This window comes from Podarcis erhardii (assembly GCF_964252035.2).
Source record: "Podarcis erhardii genome assembly, chromosome: 3".
Lineage (NCBI taxonomy): Eukaryota > Metazoa > Chordata > Lepidosauria > Squamata > Lacertidae > Podarcis > Podarcis erhardii.
This window is the reverse complement of record NC_138507.1, coordinates 106,142,985-106,159,880: the sequence shown is the minus strand read 5'-3', so window position 1 is coordinate 106,159,880 and position 16,896 is coordinate 106,142,985. Positions and strand designations below refer to the sequence as shown.

The 16,896-nt window shown below is 49.7% G+C and overlaps 1 protein-coding gene across 3 annotated transcripts in view; it reads left to right on the top strand.

Moving 5' to 3' along the window:
• Positions 1 to 16,896, top strand: part of PPP2R5D (protein phosphatase 2 regulatory subunit B'delta) — a 65,242-nt gene that overhangs the window by 36,005 nt on the left and 12,341 nt on the right. For all 3 annotated transcript variants that reach the window (XM_081854738.1, XM_081854739.1, XM_081854737.1), the window contains exons 10-13: positions 962 to 1,015; positions 6,744 to 6,914; positions 7,550 to 7,677; positions 14,192 to 14,293. In XM_081854738.1, the coding sequence (XP_081710864.1) occupies positions 962 to 1,015; positions 6,744 to 6,914; positions 7,550 to 7,677; positions 14,192 to 14,293 (455 nt within the window). The remainder of the gene's footprint in view (positions 1 to 961; positions 1,016 to 6,743; positions 6,915 to 7,549; positions 7,678 to 14,191; positions 14,294 to 16,896) is intronic.

The window sequence follows — 16,896 nt, the reverse complement described above, 5'->3', positions numbered from 1 at the left end:
ATATAAATTAAAACTTAGTCACTAACATGTAACCTAAAATTATCATTTAAGGCCTTAATCATTATGATAGCACAGTTTGTTCTCTTAAGTTTTATGGCAGTCACACAGAATTTGGCTACCCTTAACGTGATCTCAGGATCCTTGTCCTCTACCAGGGATTTTAGACATTGAAGTTCGGATTCATTTGGAGATTTTTGCATAGCAGGGGTAATAAATACCGAGCGTATATCCCCGTAGAAACGGCAGTGTAACAAGGCATGAGAGACAGTTTCTGCCTCCATCAAGCCGCAGGGGCAGACTCGTTCTGCGGGTGGCGGACAAGAGGCATGGAACCTCTTGCCCGCAGGCTGTTCTCCACCCCCAGTCATGCTCATCTCTCCCATGCACCTGACATCAGGTGTGGGGCAGGTGAGGACACAGCTACAGAGGAATAATCGGGAGCTTAAACTGAGCTCCTGATCGTTCCTTTGCATGTGGGGGCTCCCTGAGAGCGAGGCCTCTGAAGCGCTGCTTCCGTTCCAAATTTCATCTCTCCATACTGATACCAAAGGGTTTTCCAAGGTGGCTGACCCCCCTTTCAGCTGGCAGGGTGGGGTTTAGGGGTTCTGGCTGGATCCTGTTCCCCATTCCTGCCCCAGACCATACTCTGGGACTCTAATCCCCTTCTAAAGCTCTTCAAGGCGCCTATTTTCAGTTGATGTACAAACATGGAAGTGGTGCGATCGGACGACTTTCTCTTGGCACGGAAATAAATCTCACCAATTCTAGGGAACTGAACCCTCGTGTAACTCTGCGCAGGCTTGCAGCATTGGATTTGTGGGCTTGGATGCAGCTGACTTGCATCTGCGCCATCTCATCGGAAGGCTGGTTATAAATACTTTCAGATACCACACAAGTTCAGCCTGCCTCTGCCGTTTCCATAGTGCCTGGAGTTCTGACTGTACTGTGCTCTTCCTTGCAGTTGGCATACTGTGTGGTGCAGTTCTTGGAGAAAGACAGCAGCCTGACCGAACCGGTAAGTGCTCCCTCTGGGTGGGGCTGCCTTGGAAGAATATTTGGAAACTTCGTATGGAAACCTCCCGCTGCTGCTGCTGTTAGGCCCTGTTTGCACTGTATAAAGCAGGACCATACCACCTTAAGCAGTCATGGCTTCTTCCCCCAAAGAATCCTGGGAACTGTAGTTTGTTAAGGGTGCTGAGAGATGTTAGGAGACAGTAATCTCTGGAGGGGAAAAAGGCTTCTGAGACCATGGGTGGATCTAGACACATCAAAAAAAGCGATTCAGTTAAATGCAGCTGTCCATGGAGGCACAGGTTAATTATTATGTGTCCAGGGCAGCTGTTTACCAGCTCCATCTGGTGCGCAGGCTGAGACCCTATCTGCGTGCAGACTGTCTTGCCAGAGTGGTGCATGCTCTAGTTATCCCTCGCTTGGACTACTGCAATGTGCTCTACGCGGAGCTACCTTTGAAGGTGACTTGGAAACTGCAATTAATCCAGAATGCGGCAGCTAGACTGGTAACTGGGAGTGGCCGCCGAGACCACATAACACCGGTCCTGAAAGATCTTCATTGGCTCCCAGTACGTTTCCAGCACAATTCAAAGTGTTGGTGCTGACCTTTAAATCCCTAAATGGCCTCGGTCCAGTATACCTGACGGAGCGTCTCCACCCCCATCATCCAGCCCGGACACTGAGGTCCAGCGCTGAGGGCCTTCTGGCGGTTCCCTCGCTGTGAGAAGTGAGGTTATAGGGAACCAGGCAGAGGGCCTTCTCAGTAGTGGCGCCAGCCCTGTGGAACGCCCTTCCAGCAGATGTCAAGACAATAAACAACTGTTTTACTTTTAAAAGACAACTGTTTAGGGACGTTTTTAATGTCTGATGCTGTATTGTTTTTAATATTCCGTTGGAAGCCGCCCAGAGTGGCTGGGGAAACCCAGCCACATGGGTGGGGTATAAATAAATTATTATTATTATTATTATTATTATTATTATTATTATTATTATTGTCATACAGGGAAATCCCGTTGGCGAAAGGCGGGACTCCACAGCGCCATCTGGTGTCATAGTATTGTAACGCATATAAGGCGCTCCGTCTTTACAATTAAGAGTGCTGAGAGTTCTTAGGTGACCCCCTATTCCCCCCACAGCACTACAATTCCCAGAATTCCCTGCCAAGAGGGATTGATTGTTAAACTACTCCTGGGATTGTAGCTCCGTAAGGGGAATAGGGGTCAGCCTATGAGCTCTCCGCACCTGTAACCAAATGACACTTTCAAAGATTCTTTAGGGGGAAACCATGACTAATGACATACTGCAACGCTTTAAATGCATAGTGCACATGCGGCCTTCGGAGACTTCTGTATATTAATAGCGAACTTATTCTCTGAGTGCCTTTCCTTACCTAGCCAAAAGGAGACCACGCTTACACAAAAGAGAATCGCCAGCAGGCTTTGGGAAAGCCCAGTGTTTGCTTTAATGGGAGAGGGAAAATAAAGGGGGGGGGAGGGAGGTGTGATGAAATGGAGTAGCCTAGAAAAGGCAGTGCTTGCTGGCTGGCACTTTGAACAGCAGCACTCTGCATTATATTGCCCACTCTTTGTGGCTGGGGGGGTTGGGGGTTTTTTGTTCGTTTGTTTTTTTTGGCTTGTGGCAGGGGGTTATTTGCTGTTGGTCTTTTGTATCTTCATTTTAGATCCTTGTGATTTGCGTGGAAATCGTTCAGTTCGGTTGTGCATCTTTTAATATTTTATTTACTGTTTATGACTACTTTTTGTTACTTGTTTTTTTGCATGTTGTAAGCTGCCTTGAGTGTGGTTTAAACTGGAAAGCAGGCATATAAGTAAGATTATGCATCTATGTTTGCAGTTAATTTCTAAGCCCATTTCAGATTGCGGGTGATGGATCTTATTTAAACCATAAATGGGCTCAGGGTACAATATCTGAGGAGGCATTCTTTTGTTCTGGAGGGTTGCGAATACTGTTTTAGTGACCCCAATTTGAATTTTTAAATTTTGTTTTTGATTATTTTTTGAGAGTGCTGGGTGATTATTTTATTTTTTTGTAATCAAGATTCACTTCTTTCACGTTACTGGTTTTTATTGTGTTGTTTGTATGGTTGTAATTACTCTGAGGGCTGCTCGTGTGCCAGAAAAGAAAGTCCGGTGTGTACATTCTGTAAATAAGGAGTTAAGTTGGTTTTTCAAAGTTCAAACCGCTTCTGCACTGTTGACCTATTGTATTGTGGAGTTTATGACTGTGGCAAAACAATGCAAGCTTATCTCACCATCAACACGAATGGCTTAAAAGTCGTTTGCCCTGTGAACATAAAAAGCATAGGGAACTTGACTTACACTGAACAGAGGTGTAATGGTGTGGTGTCAATGGGAGTTGGAGACATGTTACTATTTCTGCAGCAGCCATCCCTGTCACCAGCGTCCTAGAGCCATCAATCAGCATGAAAGGGGAGCTTTTTAGCCAATAAGAAGATGCCCTTTCAGCCTTTTTTTGCTTATGGGAGCCAATCAGAGTGAAGAGAGGAGAGTCAGCCCCCGAAAATTGACTCCTAAGGTCACTCTGGAGAAGCGCATTGGGAAGAATGCCGAAGAAGATCTTGTTCTGTGCGCTCCAAAAGCTAAGCGTTTAGGAACACTGAAAACACAAGGCGCTTCTGTTTTGAAAGAATGGTGTCCGAGTTCTGCAAAGTACAGTAGAACTTTGAGGAAAACACAGCTAAAGTCGCCCAGAAAGAAGGGCACATTTTCTAGCCGAAAAGCCATCACATGGAGATCTGCATTGATTGTTGCAGTGCTAGGTATTACTATTGTATAGTTATACCATATAAGGCTGCATAAACTTAGATGACTACGTAGCTGTGACTCTCATGTAGGGACCCTTCAGAAAAATGTGTGGGCCTAAGTCATTCCTCATACAGTGGTCCCTCGGGTTACATACGCTTCAGGTTACATACGCTTCAGGTTACAGACTCCACTAACCTAGAAATAGTGCTTCAGGTTAAGAACTTTGCTTCAGGATGAGAACAGAAATCGTGCTCCGGCAGTGCGGCAGCAGCAGGAGGCTGTGCTTGAGGTTAAGAAGTGGTGCTGCAGGTTAAGAACAGTTTCAGGTTAAGAACGGACCTCCGGAATGAATTAAGTACCGTATTTTTCGCCCTATAGGATGCACTTTTTCCCCTCCAAAAATGAAGGGGAAATGTGTGTGCGTCCTATGGGGCGAATGCAGGCTTTCGCTGAAGCCTGGAGAGCGAGAGGCATCGGTGCGCACTGACCCCTCTCACTCTCCAGGCTTCAGGAAGCTATCCGCAAGCCTCCCGCGCCTGGCGCGCGAGGCTTGGGGTGGCAACCTCCATCCCGAAGCACGGGGTGCCCTCCGGAGGACGTCCCGTGCTTCGGGCAGATGTCCGCAACCCTTGCGCACCGGGCGGGAGGTCCCGCTGGGCTCACAAGGCTTGCAGGCAGTAGCCTGGGGGGGGGAATAATTTTTTTTCTTTATTCCACCCCCAAATCTAGGTGTGTCTTATGGGGCGGTCCGTCCTATGGGGCAAAAAATACGGTACTTAACCCGAGGTACCACTGTACTTCTCATTTGAATTGTGAAAGATCCAATGCGCTCCCATTAGAATTACTGCTGGTTTTGATATGTTGACACAAATCAGGAAAGCTAGAACAGGCAAGCTACTCTTTGGCTGGTCTTTTTTTTGCCATGCCTGGCAATGTACTTCCCAGAAGCCCTTTGGATCCTTGTGACTTAGGACATTCTACCGTCCTTCCTGAAACTGCATTGTTGCCTTCTTTGATCTGTGGTTTGAACTTTGATTGCACTGACGCCCTGGAAAAAATCAGGCTGGGCCGCTGCAAAGTATTCTTGGCACGTTCTTCAAAAGCGTAGAAGCTTGGGTAAAAAGATACTTCAGTTAGCGCTGCTGACAAGTGTAATGAGTGCAGCAGATTGTCTTTAGATTACTTGATTTGTCTGTTGTTCCAGGTTCTACGAAATTGGTGTTAAGTCATAAGTAGAGCGACTGAAATTGGGCTGGGGGAGGAGCGCGTTTGCATAACACAGACCTTGTTTAAAGTTGCAGTGATAAATATGTGACTGACTTCGCATTATTACGTTTGCTTCACGCACTATTCTGCAGCAATATTAATTTCTGGGCCAGATTAAAAATTAAGGCAGATCTCTCTTCCAAGCGACGCGGGTGGTGCTGTGGGTTAAACCACAGAGCCTAGGACTTGCCAATCAGAAGGTCGGCGCTTCGAATCCCCGTGACGGGGTGAGCTCCCGTTGCTCGGTCCCTGCTCCTGCCAACCTAGCAGTTTGAAAGCACATCAAAGTGCAAGTAGATAAATAGGTACCGCTCCAGCAGGAAGGTAAACGGCATTTCTGTGCGCTGCTCTGGTTCGCCAGAAGCGGCTTAATCATGCTGGCCACATGACCCGGAAGCTGTACACCGGCTCCCTCGGCCAATAAAGCGAGATGAGCGCTGCAACCCCAGAGTCGGTCACGACTGGACCTAATGGTCAGGGGTCCCTTTACCTTTACTCTTCCAAGCAGTCAAGAGGATGACTGCAAGATAAGCATTCATAGACAAGCACTGAGGGTGTAAACCAGTTGCAGAATGTTTAGGTGAACAGCCATCTGCCTTTTAACTGATTTATTATTTAATCAATTTCTGAAACGTATAGGTTTCTAAAACCTTAATACAGGCTGCATTTTTTGAGATACTTTAAGCAAAGCGTGCAAACTTCCAGTGCAATAAGCAAAAGCTACCAGAAGAGAAGGTCATATGGAACGTTTGCCATTTCCAGTGACAGACACACACCAGAATCAAAGCATTCTTTAAACAAAACAACGTATGTCCCAAGTTCTTACTGGTTAGATTAACCTTAACTAGCATTTCTGGTTAAATTTCACTCCTTGATTAAAAATAGCCTTTTCAATTATAAACAACTAAAACCATAGTTGATTCATGAAACTAATTGAAGCTTACAGGGCTGAACAGCACAGAAGCAGCTAGAATTTTCTAGCTTTGCGTTGAAACCAGCATTCCTCCTTATGAAATGCTCCCCTTGTTGTGGATTCCTCTTGGAATGCAGTGTAAGATGCAGGATATGCACAGATGCAACACTAAACAATGGTTTGGAGTTATACGGATAGGCAGATAATAAGCCTCAGGCTTGTGCCCTCCTCTGTCTTCCCCTTCTTCCCCTTGTGTGTGATGATTAATTACTTTCAACAGAAATAAAAAAATTCTCAAAAATCTGTATGTGCACTAATTATGTCACATTAAGTAAATCAACACTATACAGTCGTGCCTCGCAAGACGAAATTAATTCGTTCTGTGAGTTTTTTCGTCTTGTGAATTTTTTCGTCTTGCGAAGCACGGATTCCCATAGGATTAACGGTTTTAAGAAAAAGGAAACAAACTTGCAAGACATTTTCGTCTTGCGAAGCAAGCCCATAGGGAAATTCGTCTTGCGAAGCAACTCAAAAAACGAAAAACTCTTTCGTCTTGCGAGTTTTTTGTCTTACGAGGCATTCGTCTTGCGAGGTACCACTGTATCTTGTGCCTTTTGACTAATTAAGCATGTTTTTAAAAAACAAGCTTGGAGGATAAAGGTCCTGGATAAGTTGCTATCTTTTGGCCTCAGGATTTCACTATTGGAGAAAAAAAAAATCTTCCGGACTTAAAATTCTCATAAAATCTCATTTCTTCATCTGTTCAGGTGATTATGGGCTTGCTGAAGTTTTGGCCAAAAACACACAGTCCCAAGGAGGTGATGTTCCTGAATGAGCTGGAAGAAATATTAGATGTCATTGAACCCTCGGAGTTTGTGAAGGTTATGGAACCCCTGTTCAGGCAACTGGCGAAGTGTGTCTCCAGCCCACACTTCCAGGTAGGTTCGAAACTCAGGATGCTGGCAACAGCTCTAGCCTCTGTTCAAATGCAGAGGGAAACGCTGAAATTCTGAAGCATGTCAGTGCACAAGATGAGCAATTATCCAGGGAAAGTTTTTATAGCTAGCTCAATTGGAAAGTACACCTTTCTCACCAGTGTAGTGGCCCACTTCAGATGATCTCACTGTGTTTACCGTTAGGAAATTCCCCCCAAAAGTTAGCTGAAATTATTTCCACACATTCCAGTCCTGATTTCTTGAGCAACAGATAATGAATTTGTTGCTCTTTCCTCTGCATGGCAGTCCTTCAGATAGTGGAAGGCTGTTATTATGCCTTGCCTTAATCTCCTCTCGATCCTGCTAAACACACCCAATTTTTTCAGCTATCCTTCATTGGGCTGATTGCCCTCAACTGAACGTGTTCCGGTTTGTCAATGTCCTCCTTAAAATGTGGTGTCCAGAACAGGCCACTGTACTCCAGATGTGGTTTGCACAGCAAATAATAGAATGAATTTGTTTCTGCTTGTGATAAGGGCACTAGGTTTCTGTTAATTCACCTTCATGTTGCATTACCTGCTTCCCCCTTTAAAAGATCTCTCTTGCTTCAGAGGTTATGTTTTGCTTTATTTGTACAGGTGGCCGAGAGGGCGTTGTACTATTGGAACAATGAATACATCATGAGCTTGATCAGTGACAATGCAGCCAAAATTCTCCCCATCATGTTCCCGGCACTCTACAAGAATTCCAAAAGTCATTGGAACAAGTAGGTTGTTTCTGTGTGCGCTGGGCATGAGTGAGAGTACAACTGAGAGAGCTCCGCCTTGCTTCTTCCACCACGGCCTATTGGTGCTGCTCATTCAAAGTTTGGCAGAGGGAGAAAGAAAAGGGCTCTGATGACGATGATTGCTAGCAATATGCATGGGCATATGGAGTAGGTTGCCTCCCCTTGAGTCTGTTCTTTTTATCAGATCATTTGTAATTGGGAGTTTTATGTGGTTTGTCCACCTTTGGTCTCCACGCTGCACTCAGCTCTCACCTGTGGCTCCTAGAAGCTGTCAGCATGCAGTAATGGCCATATTCTCCCGTCATAAGGACTGCTTGGTGCTTGCTGCCTGCTGCCCAGGAGGACTCCCCTGAGTGAGTGCCTGAGGGTCCTGCTCTTGCCACTTACCATCTGGCCTGGGGCGGGGCCTGACAGGCCTCACTAGGACTGCTTGCTGCTTGCTGCCTGCTGCCCAGGAGGACTCCCCTGAGTGAGTGCCTGAGGGCCCTGCTCCTTCCTGCCACTTACCATCTGGCCTGGGGCGGGGCCTGACAGGCCTCACTAGGACTGCTTGCTGCTTGCTGCCTGCTGCCCAGGAGGACTCCCCTGAGTGAGTGCCTGAGGGCCCTGCTCCTTCCTGCCACTTACCATCTGGCCTGGGGCGGGGCCTGAGGCCTCACAAGGACTGCGTGCTGCTTGCTGCCTGCTGCCCAGGAGGACTCCCCTGAGTGAGTGCCTGAGGGTCCTGCTCTTGCCACTTACCATCTGGCCTGGGGCGGGGCCTGACAGGCCTCATAAGGACTGCTTGGTGCTTGCTGCCTGCTGCCCAGGAGGACTCCCCTGAGTGAGTGCCTGAGGGTCCTGCTCTTGCCACTTACCATCTGGCCTGGGGTGGGGCCTGACAGGCCTCATAAGGACTGCTTGGTGCTTGCTGCCTGCTGCCCAGGAGGACTCCCCTGAGTGAGTGCCTGAGGGTCCTGCTCTTGCCACTTACCATCTGGCCTGGGGTGGGGCCTGACAGGCCTCATAAGGACTGCTTGGTGCTTGCTGCCTGCTGCCCAGGAGGACTCCCCTGAGTGAGTGCCTGAGGGTCCTGCTCTTGCCACTTACCATCTGGCCTGGGGCGGGGCCTGAAGCCTCATAAGGACTGCTTGGTGCTTGCTGCCTGCTGCCCAGGAGGACTCCCCTGAGTGAGTGCCTGAGGGTCCTGCTCTTGCCACTTACCATCTGGCCTGGGGTGGGGCCTGACAGGCCTCATAAGGACTGCTTGGTGCTTGCTGCCTGCTGCCCAGGAGGACTCCCCTGAGTGAGTGCCTGAGGGTCCTGCTCTTGCCACTTACCATCTGGCCTGGGGCGGGGCCTGAAGCCTCATAAGGACTGCTTGGTGCTTGCTGCCTGCTGCCCAGGAGGACTCCCCTGAGTGAGTGCCTGAGGGTCCTGCTCTTGCCACTTACCATCTGGCCTGGGGCGGGGCCTGAAGCCTCATAAGGACTGCTTGGTGCTTGCTGCCTGCTGCCCAGGAGGACTCCCCTGAGTGAGTGCTGGAGGGTCCTGCTCTTGCCACTTACCATCTGGCCTGGGGCGGGGCCTGACAGGCCTCATAAGGACTGCTTGGTGCTTGCTGCCTGCTGCCCAGGAGGACTCCCCTGAGTGAGTGCCTGAGGGTCCTGCTCTTGCCACTTACCATCTGGCCTGGGGCGGGGCCTGACAGGCCTCATAAGGACTGCTTGGTGCTTGCTGCCTGCTGCCCAGGAGGACTCCCCTGAGTGAGTGCTTGAGGGCCCTGCTCCTTCCTGCCACTTACCATCTGGCCCAGGGCGGGGCCTGACAGGCCTCACTAGGACAGTGTTACTGCAGGAGGGGCACAGAGTGTTTTTAAAATGTTTTTTAAAAAAATTTCTTTTGGATTTTTTGTATGTGGGGGGTGGGGGTGGGATGGATGTTTGGTTGGGTTTGGGGAATTTTTTTTTTATTTTTTTTTTTTTTATGATCTTGTAATTTTTACATTTTTTGTTTGTATTGTTTTATTAGTTTTGTTTGTTTGTATAAGTTGTTATTTTGTTCTTAGGGGGAGGGGTCAGGGCTGCCGGGGAGTGGGCCCCAGCCCACAAAATGGCTGGGGCATGTTCCACAGGGGGGAATGCACTGGGACAACCGATCTCAGTGATCACGGGTAGGAGGAGGAGTTACGCTAAGACCAGACCATGTCATTACAGAGGAGGCAGGTTTAGTCGTTGTCTGAGGACTATTCCTGCCTCCGGGTCTGGTCCTGACCGGATGGATACTAGAATCAGCAAGGGATACCCACATGACCTGAAAGTGTTGCTGTGCAATGCCAGGTCAATGATTCATAAGACCACTGCCATCCATGACTTGATCATGGATGGAGGATTTGATCTGGCATGTGTAACAGAGACTTGGTTGGATGAAGCAGATGGGCCTGCCCTTGCCGCTGCTTGCCCACCAGGTTTCTCTTACGCACAGCAACCCAGGTCATGTGGGCGGGGAGGGGGGGTTGCAGTGATTTTTAGGAAGTCATTAGTCTGCACCAGGCGTCCTATTGGGAAGACCCAGTTTTCTGAGTGCATGTTCTGGAAGTTGGGCAATAGGGGCAGTACAGGATTCCTACTGGTGTACCGACCTCCCCGCTGCACCAAGGATTCCCTGCCCGAGCTGCTTCAGGTCGTGGCGGATATGCTCCTGGAGACACCTAGCCTGGTTGTCCTGGGGGATTTTAACATCCATGCCGACACGACCTTACAAGGGGCCGCTCGGGACTTCGTGGAAAGCATGGCCTCCATGGGGCTGTCCCTGAATAAGTCTGGCCCAACTCATAGCCACGGACATGCCTTAGACTTGGTGTTTACCTCTACGGATGCTGGTGATCTGACATTAACTAAAAGTGAAACAAAAGAAGTGCCATGGTCAGATCACTTCCTGGTGCAACTGGACTTCTCCGCAACCCTTCCCCTCCGCAGGGAGGTGGGACCGATTCGGATGGTCCGCCCCTGCCACTTAATGGATCCAATTGGCTTCCAGAGAGTGGTAGGGGATGCTCTATCCCAAGTTGATGGCCTTTCAGCTGATTCCCTGGTGGCCCGCTGGAATGCGGAGTTAACCAGGACTATTGACTGTCTGGCTCCGAAGCGCCCTCTCCGATTGCATGGAGCCCGGACAGCCCCGTGGTTTTCCCCGGAGCTGAGGGTGATGAAACAATCGTTGAGACGGCTAGAGCGCCGGTGGCGGAAAACTCATTCTGAATCAGACCGGACACGGGTTAGAGCTCAACGTCGAGCCTACCAAGTGGCAATGGCGACGGCGAAGAGGGCCTTCTTCACCGCCTCCATTGCATCTGCAGAAAACAGCAGCAGGAGACTTTTTCAGGTGGTTCGCAATCTATTAGAACCACCTGTACCAATGGGGCCTGGTAGGGACCCCAAGATCTCCTGCAATGCTTTTGCAAAGTTTTTTGCAGATAAAATCGCTCAGATTCAGAAGGAGGTAGACTCCACCGTGGGAGCAGGGCCAGGGCGGGAGAGTGCTAGAGTTCTGTCTGGTCCTGTTACATGGGATCAATTCCAATCTGTTACCTCCGAGGATGTGGACAGGCTGCTTGGACGAGTGAAACCGACCACCTGTCTCCTTGATCCTTGCCCATCCTGGCTGATAAAAGCGAGCCGGGAAGGGCTGGGCGATGGGCTTTGCGGGGTGGTGAACGCTTCCCTCCATGAGGGAGCCTTCCCAGACCCGCTGAAAGAGGCGGTCATTAAACCGCTTCTTAAAAAAACATCTTTAGACCCGGCCAATTTGGCCAACTATCGCCCAGTCTCAAATCTGCCATTCTTGGGCAAGGTGATTGAGCGGGTGGTTGCTGAACAACTCCAAGCACGCCTGGAGGAAACGGACCATTTGGATCCCTTCCAATCGGGATTCAGGCCTCACCATGGGACTGAAACTGCCTTGGTCGCGCTGGTTGATGATCTCCGGCGGGCTAGGGACAAAGGTGAGAGCTGTTTCCTAGTTCTGCTGGATCTCTCAGCGGCCTTTGACACCATCGACCATAACATCCTTCTGGACCGTCTAGAGGGGCTGGGAGCTGGGGGCACTGTTATACAGTGGTTCCGCTCCTTCCTCCTGGGCCGTGTCCAGAAGGTGGTGGTGGGGGATGAATGTTCAGACCCCTGGGCTCTCACTTGTGGGGTGCCTCAGGGTTCTGTCCTCTCCCCCATGCTTTTTAATATCTATATGAAGCCGCTGGGAGAGATCATCAGGGGGTTTGGACTGGGTGTTCATCAGTATGCAGATGACACCCAGCTCTACCTCTCCTTTAAATCAGAACCAGTGAAGGCGGTGAAGGTCCTGTGTGAGTGCCTGGAGGTGGTTGGAGGTTGGATGGCGGCTAACAGATTGAGGTTGAATCCTGACAAGACAGAAGTACTGTTTTTGGGGGACAGGAGGCGGGCAGGTGTGGAGGATTCCCTGGTCCTGAATGGGGTAACTGTGCCCCTGAAGGACCAGGTGCGCAGCCTGGGAGTCATTTTGGACTCACAGCTGTCCATGGAGGCGCAGATTAACTCTGTGTCCAGGGCAGCTGTCTACCAGCTCCACCTGGTACGCAGGCTAAGACCCTACCTCCCCGCGGACTGTCTCGCCAGAGTGGTGCATGCTCTAGTTATCTCACGCTTGGACTACTGCAATGCGCTCTACGTGGGGCTACCTTTGAAGGTGACCCGGAAACTGCAATTAATCCAGAATGCGGCAGCTAGACTGGTGACTGGGAGTGGCCGCCGGGACCACATAACACCGGTTCTGAGAGATCTGCATTGGCTCCCAGTACGTTTCCGAGCACAATTCAAAGTGTTGGTGCTGACCTTTAAAGCCCTAAACGGCCTCGGTCCTGTATACCTGAAGGAGCGTCTCCACCCCCATCGTTCAGCCCGGACACTGAGATCCAGCGCCGAGGGCCTTCTGGCGGTTCCCTCATTGCGAGAAGTGAGGTTACAGGGAACCAGACAGAGGGCCTTCTCGGTAGTGGCGCCCGCCCTGTGGAACGCCCTCCCATCAGATGTCAAAGAGATAAAGAATTACCTGACGTTCAGAAGACATCTTAAGGCAGCCCTGTTCAGGGATGTTTTTAATATGTAATGCTGTATTGTTTTTAATACTGATTGGGAGCCGCCCAGAGTGGCTGGGGAAACTCAGCCAGATGGGCGGGGTATAAATAATAAATAATTATTATTATTATTATTATTATTCTGGGAAACGGCTTTGACTAGCCAGCTCAACCAAGTGAGGGTAGCCGTTGGGTCTCAATGTTAGAATTCCTGCTCCATGATTGCAGTCATGGGATTGTTGTCTTTCACATGACGGTGTATGTTTTGACTCCACAGAGTGGGAAGTGACGGAGACAGGATGTTTGTGTTACTGTGTTCCGTGAAGTGGGACTATTGTCCTTTGTTCTTTCTCTCTGCTGTCTGATGCTAGGGGGGGGGGGCATGCTGCAGTGTTCCGTGTGTGTTTGTTTATATGTAAATAAAGTAGATTAGCCAAAATGCTGATCTGCATACACTCTGCGGAACCCTAAGTGTGCCGGTGTCTGTTGGCATCGGTCGCTGTGATTTTCGGGCAGAAGAAAGCTTTTGAAGCTCCCTAACGAACGATCAGGAGAGGGAGAACATGTCAGTCGGTCATGTGTCTCTACCAGGGTCCTACTCGAGTGTAGGATGAGCTCCTGACATTCAAACCCTTGGTGAGTTAGGGATTTCCTCTGCATGCAAAGACAGGCTCTGGCAGATCGAGCGGGCGAGACCAATAGCTGGTCCAACGGTCAAGAAGGATTTGCTGTGCTGTAGAAGGAAGTGAGAGGTGCCTGGGGCTCTTCAACCAGGGAAGGGAGCCCATCTAGAAGAAATACTCTTGATCCTAAACCTCCACTGCCTTATGGGATTTCTTCGGAAGAAGAAAAGGCCTTAAGGAATAAACCCTGCACAAATCTGGAGTGGAGTCCCTAGGATGATTGGATGGTGCCTTGTATGCCTCCTTCCAGCAACTCCTGAGTGGGGATTCGAACCCTGGTCTCCCAGGTCCTTGTCCAGTAATCTCACCACTGTGCCACATTGGCCTCCATATACACTGCCCAGGCTTGCACCCCAGGGAGGTCACTTGGGTGCTGCTAATGCAGTGGTTTGACTTCACCCCTGGAGGCGCACTCCATTGTCTCTTAACCATGACACCAATTTATAACTGGGATGGGGGATCCGTTGGACTCCAGCCCCCATCACTCCTTTTGCTATGCTGGCCGGGACTGATGAGAGTTGGGCTCCAATGTTCTCTGGAGTTCTACAGGTTCCCCACTCTGACTTACAGATTTTTGTTGGTCTTCTTAGGGGTAGTGGGGGGAATAAACGGGTGTGTCCTGGCATTTGAAGCTATCCTTCCTTTTTATATCAGGTATTCTCTTCTGTGCAAGGGCAGTTTCCCCACCTTCTAATTCATCCCCCCCCCTTTTTTTAAGGACAATCCATGGGTTGATCTACAATGCACTGAAGCTGTTCATGGAGATGAACCAGAAGCTGTTTGACGACTGCACACAGCAGTACAAGGCAGAGAAGCAAAAGTGAGTACTGGTGGCTGGGGAAACTCTGCCTGCAGCTAACCCTGCGACTAGTGGGGCCATCCCACTTGACAGCAGCTACCAAGTTTAAACCACAGAGCCTAGGGCTTGCCGATCAGAAGGTCGGCTGTTTGAATCCCCGCGACAGGGTGAACTCCCGTTGCTCTGTCCCAGCTCCTGTCAACCTAGCAGTTCGGAAGCATGGCAAGTAGATAAATAGGTGCTGCTGTGGCAGGAAGGTAAACAGTGTTTTCGTGCACTCTGGCTTTCGTCACAGTGTTCTGTTGCACCAGAAGTGGCTTAGTCCTGCTGGCCACATGACCCAGAAAGATGTCTGTGGACAAACGCTGGCTCCCTTGGCCTGAAAAGCGAGATGAGCGTTGCAACCCCATAGTCGCCTCTGACTGGACTTAACCGTCCAGGGGTAATTTCCCTTACCTCACTTAGAGGAATGGGCAAAGGACCCAACACTGCTGGAGAACAGTCTCCCATCATCCTCGACCATTGCCTATGTTGGTTGGGGCTGATGGGACCTGAAGCACATCACGATTGGGAGGCTGGGCTAGTTGGATGCTTAAATAATGTGTCTCTACAGAGGTTGGGAGAATGCAGGCTGTAATTCCTTTTTGGAAGTCCTCTTCATGCTGTTCTCCTAAGTCAGAGAAGGGAATACTAACAGCCTGTGCTGATCTAGCCCCACTGCTTCCTGGGGAGGCATAGGGCCCTGGATTTAACCCTGGCAAGGGCATTGAGGCAGAATACCCCTCTTTGGGGAAGAGCCTCAGCTCTGGGAGGAACTGCCTGTCCCTGGGGATTGGGACTTACCTCCAAGGAGATGGGACTGGAAAAGGGAGACTTGGGACACTGAAGAAAGGACTATACTGAGGCAGCCCTCTATGAGTCTGCAGAAAGACTCAGGGATGGCGGGAATGTGGTTCACCAGAGGTGAAAGCAGAGACAGTACAGTGGTACCTCGGGTTAAGAACTTAATTCGTTCTGGAGGTCCAGTCTTAACCTGAAGCAAAGTTCATAACCCAAGGTACTATTTATAGGTTAGCGGAGTCTGTAACCTGAAGCATCTGTAACCCAAGGTACCACTGTAAATCAGTGTTTCTGGAATAAAACCTGGTTTGCAGCTGACCAGACGTGAGCTGGTGCCTTTTTTGAGCTTTTTGCCAGGTGTGGTCTATGGAAGCTATGGCACAAGCAGCTTCCATGGGGGGTACAGCACGGATGTCCACATAAAACACCTTGAAAACACCTTGGTAGATGAGCAACACCTAAAGAACATTTAAGAAAAAGCTACCTGAAAGAAATGGGAGTTTTAAGAGCCACAGGCAAATCAGGCAGAAAGGAATTCCTCACAGCGGGGAGGGACCACTGCGAGAACACCCTGTTTATTATCCCTGCTAGCCTATTAGATCTTAACCAGTCGGCTCAGGGCTGATTTTAAAGCACAAACAGGTTTATTCAGGTGGCCCCATTGCAGCCCTATGGGATATCAGTAGCAAAAGAAATTCACCAGCGACCAGAGCAACTGATGCAATATTGGAGCTGCGTATTCTGACCCCCTTGGCCCTTACCAACATCTGAGTGGCCTCATTCTGAGCCGCTTGAAGTTTCTGAATCTTTCTGAAAGGCTGCCCCACGTGGAATGCATTGCAGTAGCCTCACTGACGGCGCTTCCACAGGTAGTCCAAAAGAACTTACAAGCTGTGAGCTTTATCCTTCAGGGAAAAGCGCCATTCCATCCAGGAGTGGTTGGATAACTCTTTCAAGTTTTGGCTGTTTTCCGCACTCGCAATACCTCTGTCGTATCTGGATTCCTTTCAGCTTGCTTGCCCTCAGCCACCTCTAAACCACCTCTAGACACCTGTTTGAGACTTCACAGGCTTCCTTGGGATTAGTAGGGATTCAAACAAGAGATAGAGGAGCCTGCCAGCCACATTCTGGGGACACCGCAGCCGTGTGACTTCTCACAGTGTAAGATGTTAGAAAGCACAGGCGATAAGATGGAGCCCAGAGACACCCTGTTGGTTACTGGGCGGAGCAGATACTTTCTGGGTCTAATCTTCTCGAAGGAACGGGGGTTACCATAACACTGTGCTTCCTAAGCCCAGCAGGAACCTTAGCTAAACTACCCAGCTGTGGCATTGTGCTAGTGGAAATCCCATAAGGTAGGGCACTCAGTTGCCACTGTTCGCTACCACCTGCAGTCCCTCTGCCCTGTAGGCTCTTGTAGTTCTGCAAGGTTCCACAACCCTCGGTAGCAGCTTTTCTGAAAGGTGTTTGGGGCTGTCAATGGGCAGGGAGGATTGGCAGAAATTGGGTGTTCTGCCTTACGCTGCAGAAGCGCTTTACAATACAGTGGTACCTCGGGTTACAGACGCTTCAGGTTACAGACTCCGCTAACCCAGAAATAGTACCTCAGGTTAAGAACTTTGCTTCAGGATGAGAACAGAAATCGTGTGGCGACGGCAGCAGGAGGCCCCATTGAGAAGGCTGAGCTGCAGTCCTGTGGGTGCTTTCTTGGGAATAAACTCCACTGAATCCAACAGGGCTTCTAAACTAAAAACAACCAAGAAGAGTCATGTGGCTACCTTAAA